The following is a 9,478-nucleotide window of genomic DNA, read 5'->3' on the forward strand; positions in this document are numbered from 1 at the left end:
CGGGAACGTGGGGACCGAGCTGCGGACGCAGAAGGGCGAGTAGACACCGCAACCCAGGAGGGTTGCAGACGCCTGAGGAACAGGGAAACGTCGGGGCCTGACCCTCGAGGGCACCCAGGCCCCGGCCCAGCGCACGTCGCCGCCGTTGGAGGCGCGTCCAGGGGGCGGAGCCTCCCGTCGAGGCCCGCCCAAAAGGCGGCTCCGCTCAGGCCCCGCCCCCAGGCGAGCACCGCCCGCCGGCTCCTCCCTCGGTTCGAGTCGCCGTCTCTGTGCTCTCCGCCCCGCCGAGTTCTAGATTTCGCCGCGCAGCTGCTTCAGGTGTTGGGGCCAAGTGCGGCCGGCCGTGGCGCGGCTACTCGGGTGCTCTGTCCCCGCCTGGCCCTCAAGTTCGTCCGCTCCGGACGCCGCCTCAGGCCCAAACAACCCCTTCAGGCCCAGGTGCCGCCTAAGGCCGGAGCTACCCTCTCAGACCCGGGACTCCCCTCAGGCCCCAGCCTGCCCCTCAGCCTGGGCCCACCACCTCAGGGCCGCTCTCGAGGGACGCAGCCCCCAGTCGTGCCCTCGGGATGGGCTGCCCGGAAGGTCCGGCCACGCCCGGTCCACCTGTCGAGGGTTCCGGTCGCCCTTTCAGGCGCAGGCCGCGCCCTCCGGCCTGGCGCTTCCCTCCAGCGGGGCTCCAGGCCGCCCCGGGGCTCCAGGCCGCCCCTCAGCCCCAGCCGGACCCTCGGGTCCTCATCCACCCTCGCAGGCCCAGGCCGTGGCTACCCCGAAGTCAACTGTGGAGGATCCTTCCTGGCTTCCTTCAGCTCCATCCTGCTCTTGGATCTAGGTCACCCGCTTGGACCCAACTATCTGAGGCCCGAATGCCCCGCAGCTCCCGCTGCCCCCTTGCGTTCTGCTGACCCCCCTCCGAGTCAGCACATCCCCTGTAGACCCCACTTTAGGCCCTTTCAGCCCAACTCCAACTAGCCCCATCTGCCGCTTCCGCACGGTATACTTCTCTCCGCTTTCGACCTCACCTGCTTTCTCAGCCCATCCCTAGTTCCCTTGGATAAATACTAGTTCACCTCTACAGTTCCAGCTGGCTGCTTCTGTCCTTCGGGAGCCTACGTGCACTCTCTCCTAACTTAGCTAGTATTCTTTTTTTTTTTTTTAGACGGAATCTTGCTCTGTTGCCCAGCCTGGAGTGCAGTGGCGCGACCTTGGCTCACGGCAACCTCCGCCTCCCGGGTGCAAGCGATTCTCCTGCCTCAGCCTCCCGAATAGCTGGGATTGCAGATGCCTGCCACCACACTCGGCTAATTTTTGTATTTTTAGTAGAGACTGGGTTTCGCTGTGTTGGCCAGGCTGGTCCCAAACTCCTGACCTCAAGTGATCCGCCCGCCTTGGCCTCCCAAAATGCTGGGATTACAGTCTTGAGCCACAGCGCCCGGCTTTTTTTTTTTTTTTTTCTTCTTAGAGACACGGTCTCACTCTGAAGCCCAGGCTGGTGTGCAGTGGTGCGATCTTACCTCACTGCAGCCTTGACCTCCCCGGCTCAGATGATACTTCCACCTCAGCCTCTCGCATACAAGCGCACACCACCACGCCTGGCTAAATTTTTTTGTATTTTTGTAAAGAGGGGGTTTTGCCATGTTGCCCAGGCTGGTCTCAAACTCCTGGGCCCAAGCGATCCACCCACTTCCGCCTCCCAAATTGCTGGGAGTACAGGCGTGAGCCACTGTGCCCAGCCTTAACTGCCCTTTCTCCCCACCCCAACTGGCCTTCAGGTCATCTTTGGCTGTCCCTATATGCAACTGACCTCCCTGCTCACCTTCCTATCCACAGGGATTCCCAACTGCCCCCTCCTTCCCTGTCACCAGTTGACCATTATGTCCACACTTCACTTTTTTTAATTTATTTTTTTATTTTTTTTGAGACAGCGTTTCGCTCTTGTTGCACAGGCTGGAGTGCAATGGCGCGATCTCAACTCACTGGAACCTCTGCCTCCCCGGTTCAAGCAATTCTCCTGCCTCAGCCTCCCGAGTAGCTGGGATTACAGGCATGTGCCACCAAGCCCGGCTAATTTTTGTATTTTTTAGTAGAGACAGGGTTTCTCCATGTTGGTCAGACTGGTCTCGAACTCCTGACCTCAGGTGATCCACCTGCCTCAGCCTCCCAAAGTGCTGGTATTACAGGCATGAGCCACCACACCCAGCCAACTTTTTTTTAAAATAGACATGACGTCTCTCCGTGTTGCCCAGGCTGGTCTCCCACTCCTGAGCTCAGGCAATTCTCATGCCCCGGCCCCCCAAAGTGCTGAGATTACAGGTGTGAGCCACCGCACCCGGCCCACACACTTAACTTTCAGTAATCACTCATAGTCGATTCATTGAGAACTCTCAATTCTGTCACTTCTCTTATCCCCAAATGCCTCCGCCCCATCGAGTCTCCATTGTCATCATTTTTCAATTTCATTGTCCCATATTGCCAGTTGTCACTTAACTGCCATCTGTAAATTTCACTTATTCTGCACATTTAGCTTCAGAAGATTTGCTTTCTCCTTTATCTTTTTACCACATCCACTTTTCCTGTGCTCACTGTCTTCAATGTAAATGTTCAATTAATAGTCCAGCACTACAAATACCTTTTTCTTTTTTTTTTTTTTTTTTTTGAGACAGAGTTTCTCTCTGTTGCCAGGCTGGAGCGCAGTGGTGCAATTTCAGCTCACTGCAACTTCCTACTCCCTGGTTCAAGCAATTCTTCTGCCTCAGCTTCCCAAGTAGCTGGGATTACAGGCATGTGCCACCATGCCCAGCTAATTTTGTATTTTTAGTAGAGACAGGGTTTCTCCATGTTGGTCAGACTGGTCTCGAACTCCCAACTGCAGGTGATCTGCCTGCCTCGGCCTCCCAAAGGGCTGGGATTACAGATGTAAGCCACCGCACCTGGCTGCTACAAATACCTTTTAAGCTGTCTCTTTTTTCAGCATCCATACCTTCTTTTTCCAATCTCTAGATCTGCTACTGGTCTCATCCCTACAGACATTATATGAATGAATGCCTTTTTTTTTTTTTTTTTTTTGAGACAGAGTCTTGCTCTGTCGCCCAGGCTGGAGTGCAGTGGCGTGATCTCGGCTCACTGCAACCTCCGCCTCCCGGGTTCAAGCGATTCTTCTGCCTCAGCCTTCTGGGTAGCTGGGACTACAGGCGCGCACCACTACGCCAGACTAATTTTTGCATTTTTAGCAGAGATGGGGTTTCACTGTATTGGCCAGGCTGGTCTGGAACTCCTGACCTCCTGATCCGCCTGCCTTGGCCTCCCAAAGTGCTGGGATTACAGGCGTGAGCCACCATGCCCAGTCCGAATGAATGACTTCTTTTCCATTATCCTCCCAGCACCAAAAAGGAGACTAGCTACCCAGCCCAGTCCAGTCCAGTCATGCAGGTGCAGGATGATGGAGGCAACCTCATCCCCTTTGCCAAGTGAGTCCTCCCACTGGGTGGGGAGCACGGGAATGGGATGGAGGGAATATTGCATGCCTGGGTCCTTCCCTAAGAAGATTAGGAAATAAAGAACAGGAAATGCAATGCCTGGTCTCAGAGGACTGATGATTCATTAATTTATTCAACAAGTAGTTTGAACACTACAGTGTTCCAGGGACTGTATTAGGCACTGGGGATTCAGCATTTAGCAGGATAGGGGTCCTGCTCTTGTAGAGCTTACATTCTAGAGAGGGGAACACAGAATGTGTAAACAAATACAATTTCAGCTAATGATGGGTACTATTTAAAACATAAAACAGGGGGCCAGGTGTGGTGGCTCACTCCTGTAATCCCAGCACTTTGGGAGGCCAAGGCAGGCGGATCACCTGAGATCAGGAGTTCGAGACCAGCCTGGCCAACATGGAAAAACCCCATCTCTACTAGAAATACAAAAATTAGCCAGGCACGGTGGTGCTCGCCTGTAATCCCAGCTACTTGGGAGGCTGAGGCATGAGAATTGCTTGAACCCAGGAGGCAGGGGTTGCAGTGAGCCAAGATTATGCCACTGCACTCCAGCCTGGGTGACAGAACAAGACTCCATCTCAAAAATAAATAAATAAATAAATAAAAAGGCCAGGCGCGGTGGCTCACGCCTGTAATCCCAGCACTTTGGGAGGCCGAGGTGGGCGGATCACCTGAGGTTGGGAGTTTGAGACCAGCCTGACCAACATGGAGAAAACCCCGTCTCTACTAAAAATACAAAATTTGCCAATCGTGGTGGTGCATGCCTGTAATCTCAGCTATTTGGGAGGCTGAGTCAGGAGAATCGCTTGAACCTGGGAGGCAGAGGTTGTGGTGAACCAAGACTGTGCCATTGCACTCCAGCCTGGGCAACAAGAGTGAAACTCCGTCTCAAAAAACAAACAAACAAAAAGACGAGATCAGGTGTGGTGGCTCACACCTGTAATCCCAGCACTTTAGGAAGCCGAGGCGGGTGGATTACCTTAGGTCAGGGGTTCAAGACCAGCCTGGCCAACATGGTGAAACCCCATCTCTACTAAAAATACAAAAATTAGCTGAGTGTGGTGGCAGGTGCCTATAATCCCTGCTACTTGGGAGGCTGAGGCAGGAGAATCACTTGAACATGGGAGGCAGAGGGTACAGTGAGCCGAGACTGTGCCATTGCACTCCAGCCTGGGCAACACGAGTGAAACACCATCTCAAAAAACAAAAACAAAAACAAAAACAAAACACTGCGCTAAGTGTTGTGGCTCATGCTTATAACCCCAGGACTTCGGGAGGCCAAGTTGGGAGGACTGCCTGAGCCTAAGAGTTTGAGTCTACAGTGAGCTATGATTATAGCACTGCACTCCAGCCTGGGCAACAAAGCAAGACCCTGTCTCTAAAAAGAAAGAAGGGAGGCAGGGAGGGAAAGAAGGAGAGAAAGAAAGAGAAAGGAAGAAAGAAAAGGAAAGAGAGGGGAGGGGAGGAGAAGAGAGGACAGGAAGAAGAAAGAAAAAATAAATAAAACAAGTATAGGCCGGGTGTGGTGGCTCACACCTGTAATTACAGCACTTTGGGAGGCCAAGGCAGGAGGATTGCTTGAGCTCAGGAATTGGAGACCAACCTGGGCAACATAGTGAGACCTCATCTCTGATAAACATTTAAAAGAATTAACCAGGCATGGTGGCACACACCTGTAGTCCCAGCACTCAGGAGGCTGAGGCAGGAGGATTGCTTGAGCCCAGGAGTTTGAGGCTGCAGTGAGCTATAATTGGGTCACTGCACTCCAGCCTGGGTGACAGAGTGAGACTGTCTCAAAAAAAAAAGAAGAAAAAAAAAAGTTTGGATTTTATTCAGTGGAAAAATTTTAAGGCAGAGAATAACATGACCGGCCTTTTTTCCTTCAACTTTATTATGGAAAATTTCAAACAAACACAGTAGAGAAAGTAGTATCATGAACCCCATGTACCCTTTTCAGTCAGCTTCAATAATCATCATTATATGGATAATCTTTTCATCTCTATACCCATCTAGCCCCCTACTTCTCAAATTCTTTCGAAGTACATCTTAAACCTTATATTATTTCATATGATCATCTCTCACAGTTCTGTGCAGAATATATTGTTGGGGGATGGGAATGGAAGCAGAGAGAGGGGGAAGAGACTATTGCAACAGTCCAGGAAGGAGAAGATGACCTGAAATATATGGTGGTAGGAGTGGGAATGATGAGGAGTGGTCATATTCAGGTACACGGTATTTTAGATGTAGAACTGACAGGAACTGCTGATGGATTAGATGTGGGAGATGAGGGAAAGTAAGACATACCATGTTTTTGGTCCTAGCAACTGGGCATTTGAGTGCTTTTCATTGAGAGGAGGAAGGTTGGGGAGGAGATGTTGAGTGGAGCCCAGAGAGGAACCAGGGCTGGATATATAGATTTGGGAGTCATCAGCTTATTGACAGCATGGTACTGGGTGAGATCACCTAAGAAGAGATGAAGACAGAGAAGATAAAGGACCCCAGGCCTAAGCCCTAAGATACTCCATTTCTTAGAGATCAGGAGGGCAATCGTCATTCAGCCTGTGGGGTTTGGAAGTGATGAGCACTGTTCTCAAACAGCTCTGCACACTCCTCCCTATTTACAAGGATATTAGTCCTTCTGAGATGGGGAGACAAACGAGGTAAACAGAGGTTTATCTCCCCTGGATCCTTGCACTGACCTAAATGAATCCTATCTGTCATATAACCTGAGTAGCAAAGGCCTTCCGCTGTAACAACTCTGCTTGCTAAATATTAACTTCTCTAACTATGACGTATAAAGCAATCTTGTCCAACCTGCGGCCTAGGATGGCTTTGAAGCAGTCCAACACAAATTCGTAAACTTTCTTAAAACATTATGAGATTACGCTGGGCACAATGGTTCACACCTGTAATCCCAGCACTTTGGGAGGCCGAGGCGGGTGGATCACCTGAGGTCAGGAGTTCAAGACCAGCCTGGCTAACATGGTGAAACCCCGTCTCTACTAAAAATACAAAATTAGCCGGGCATGGTAGTGGGCGCCTGTAATCCCAGCTATTCGGGAGGCTGAGGCAGGAGAATCGCTTGAATCCGGGAGACAGAGGTTGCAGTGAGCCAAGATCGTGCCATTGCACTCCAGCCTGGGCGACAAGAGTGAAACTCTGTCTCAATAAATAAATAAATAAAATAAAATATGAGATTTTTTGCAATTTTTTTTTTTTTTTGAGACGGAGTTTCTCTCGTCGCCCAGGCTGGAGTGCAATGGTGCGATCTCGGCTCACTGCAACCTCCGCCTCCCGGGTTCAAGCAATTCTCCTGCCTCAGCCTCCCGAGTAGCTGGGATTACAGGTGCCCACCACCATGCCTGGCTAATTTTTTGTAGTTTTAGTAGAGACGGGGTTTCAACATGTTGGCCAGGCTGGTCTTGGACTCCAGACCTCAGGTGATCCACCCACATCAGCCTCCCAAAGTGCTGGGATTACAGGTGTGAGCCACCATGCCCGGCCAGTGTTACTTTACTTTATGTGTGTCCCAAGACAATTTTTCTTCTTCCAATGTGGCCCAGGAAGCCAAAAGATTGGATATCCCCGGTATGGAGCTTAGACTCAGTGAGATCTGAGGGTCAAACTATAGCCAATCTCCACCCTCAACCCAGCTTCAATTTCCTTTCAAAGCAGAGGCCTTACCACCTTCTTCAACTAAAGTGGTTAAGAGAGGATGTGGCCCGAGGGAACCCGGGCAGCTTTACAGTCCCACGGAAAGATGGCCCCTGAATCCTTGGGGTGAGTAGATTGCTGTAAGGGAAGAGCTAGACCCCCGCCTACCTTGTCCTCACCTCAGGTGTTCCAGTGTGGTCAGCCGATCTCCACCCCCAAGGTTGCCTTCCCAGAGCCTCAGACCCATGCCCCAGCGTTATGGAGATGTCTTCTGGAAGAACCTTAGTCAAAGGCCCAGGTGAGTAGAGGAGAAAATGGAAACTAACTGGATGTGGTCTTAACTGGATTAAACTACCATAAACCCATATAGCAATAGGCCCTAGTCTGAGGTTAATTTCCCACTGGCTGGTGGATACTGTAGCTCCTAATGACAGAAAGGAGGTTGAGAGAGATTATTAAAGAAGCAATATGGATGGACGTGTCCCCTCTGCACTTATAGCCCACTTTTTGTTCTTCACAGCCCCACTTGGCTGGAGGAGCAGCACATTCCACCCATGCTGGTAAGACAGACCCTCTGCCATTCAACACTTCTCTGTTAAAATTGCACCCACTGCTATCCTGTCGCAAGCTCTCCTTATTACCGCTTCCCTCTGTTATTCCCCAACCAGTGCACTGACCAGGCCTTCCTTTCTATGAATCAGTCATCATGTTTTCGAGATCACAGCCGTCTTCCCAAGACCCCGGACTCCCTACCTAGTTCAATCCAAGCTCCCTTGAGAGAGCCAGTTCTTTTTTCTAGCTCTTTTTCCCCATTCTCTGGCACAGAGAGCCACTGGTTGCTCCCAGCTTGGTCCGTATCCTCCTGAGCAGCTCCCACCCCCTGAAATGCTTTGGAGAAGAAAGAAGAGGAGGCCATGTTTGGAAGGAATGCAGCAGCAGGGGCTTGGGGGAGTCCCCGCCCGGGTGAGGGCTGTCACTTACCACCTGGAGGACCTAAGAAGGCGTCAGAGCATCATCAACAAGTAAGGAAGGGAGACATCTGGGTTCTGGGAGTCATGCAGGATTTGGGGGAAGAACAATTTGAGCTAAGGAAGGGGTTGAGAGCTTTGAGGGGAGGTTGCTTGGGAGGAAGCCGTGGGCTTTGGTGTGATTGAAACAGATTTCTGTAATATGGAAAGAAGGAGGGAACTGCGGTAAGGAGGATGAGCCACATGAGCTAGAAGGAGTGGAAACTAGATCACTGAAGACAGGAAAGCAAACCATAGAACTGGAGGACAGTGGGGAGGCTGGGGTCACCTCTGGGTTCCTAGACAATATGCTTCAGTCTGAGGGGAGCAGAAAATTGGGAGTGGAGAGTTAAAGGTCAAATGACAACTCCCTGGAGTCCCAGCAGGAGGCATTTCAGAACAGAAAGGTGAAGAATGGAGAGACAGGAAGCCTGGCCTCCAGGCACTTCTCTCCTCAGCCTAAAGTCTCCACAGACTGAAGAAGGCCCAGTGGGGCAGCTCTGGAGCTGCATCTGAGCCAGTGGTGCTTGGCGAAGAGGGCTGTGGATTCCCCAGCACCAATGAATACCCTGATCTGGAAGAGAAGAGGGCAACCTATCCACAGGAAGAGAACCGTTTTCTCACTCCTGGCAGGGCCCAGGTATTGTTGGAGTGGAACTGGGTGGAGTGAGGGAGTGATGTGGGTCTCTGGTCTTGCATGGAGATGCAGAAGCTGAGAGCCAGGTTGGAGAGCTGGATTTGAGAGGAACAAAAATAATGTAGGTGAGAACCAGAGACTTCGAGGTACCTAAGCTTGGGTACTAAGAAATCTGGAAAGAAGACCTACTTTTCCTTTCTCTTTTTCAATTTCTCTCATCTTTACAGCTGCTTTGGTCTCCCTGGAGTCCCCTGGGTCAGGAGGAGGCTTGTGCCTCCAGGCAGCTGCACTCTCTGGCCTCCTTCAGCACTGTCACAGCCAGAAGGAACCCCCTTCACAATCCCTGGGGGATGGAGTTGGCAGCGTCTGAAGAGTAAGGAGAAACCACCGATGCCGAGATGCTAGTGGTGCCCCAGGGACCCAAGACTAGTTCCGTCACTAGAGTCACCCCCATTGCTGACATGAAGGCGTTTCCCCTTCCTTAGTCTCTCTAACTGCCTTTCCCATCCTCTGAACTAGGCATTAACAGCCCTCCTGGGCTCCCACCTCAACCCACCGCTCTCCCAGGAGCACGCCAAGTCCTGTTTTCCTCCAGGCCCCGCTCCTGGCCTTGTGTTCTCTCTGCTCTGTTATTAAAAAGCAAGCAAGTACAGCCCGAGTTGTCTTTCTTCTTGGGATGCAGCGATGGAGAG

At 51.5% G+C, this 9,478-nt stretch overlaps 1 protein-coding gene and 1 long non-coding RNA gene across 5 annotated transcripts; one reads left to right on the top strand and one right to left on the bottom strand.

Annotated features, from left to right (window-relative positions):
- Positions 1 to 149: 149 nt before the first annotated feature.
- Positions 150 to 9,438, top strand: INCA1 (inhibitor of CDK, cyclin A1 interacting protein 1). 4 transcript variants are annotated; one of them, XM_055255802.2, is made up of 7 exons: positions 150 to 318; positions 3,378 to 3,464; positions 7,327 to 7,440; positions 7,663 to 7,702; positions 7,968 to 8,164; positions 8,624 to 8,789; positions 9,014 to 9,438. In XM_055255802.2, exons 2-7 carry the CDS (start codon positions 3,421 to 3,423, stop codon positions 9,161 to 9,163), a joined length of 711 nt encoding a protein of 236 aa, XP_055111777.1. In that variant the 5' UTR covers positions 150 to 318; positions 3,378 to 3,420; the 3' UTR covers positions 9,164 to 9,438. The 4 variants fall into 4 exon arrangements, with proteins under 4 accessions (XP_055111777.1, XP_055111778.1, XP_055111780.2 ...); XM_055255803.2 differs by having other exon boundaries at positions 315 to 438; XM_055255805.2 differs by lacking the exon at positions 150 to 318 and adding an exon at positions 454 to 829.
- LOC134735278 (uncharacterized) lies at positions 4,341 to 9,097 on the bottom strand. Its single transcript, XR_010118300.1, has 3 exons — positions 8,976 to 9,097; positions 7,311 to 8,881; positions 4,341 to 5,951 (listed from the first exon to the last, which is right to left on the bottom strand). It is a non-coding gene; the product is annotated as an uncharacterized lncRNA (long non-coding RNA).
- Positions 9,439 to 9,478: the final 40 nt, after the last annotated feature.

The sequence above is a fragment of the Symphalangus syndactylus genome, chromosome 20, assembly GCF_028878055.3.
Source record: "Symphalangus syndactylus isolate Jambi chromosome 20, NHGRI_mSymSyn1-v2.1_pri, whole genome shotgun sequence".
Taxonomy (NCBI): Eukaryota; Metazoa; Chordata; class Mammalia; order Primates; family Hylobatidae; genus Symphalangus; species Symphalangus syndactylus.

Excerpts from the sequence above, each read along its gene's own strand:
- INCA1 (XM_055255805.2), top strand. The coding sequence starts at position 567 with ATGGGCTGCCCGGAAGGTCCGGCCACGCCCGGTCCACCTGTCGAGGGT. Across the intron at positions 7,441-7,662 it reads AACCTTAGTCAAAGGCCCAG|CCCCACTTGGCTGGAGGAGC; the intron begins GTGAGTAGAGGA and ends TGTTCTTCACAG. Across the intron at positions 8,790-9,013 it reads TCACTCCTGGCAGGGCCCAG|CTGCTTTGGTCTCCCTGGAG; the intron begins GTATTGTTGGAG and ends TCATCTTTACAG.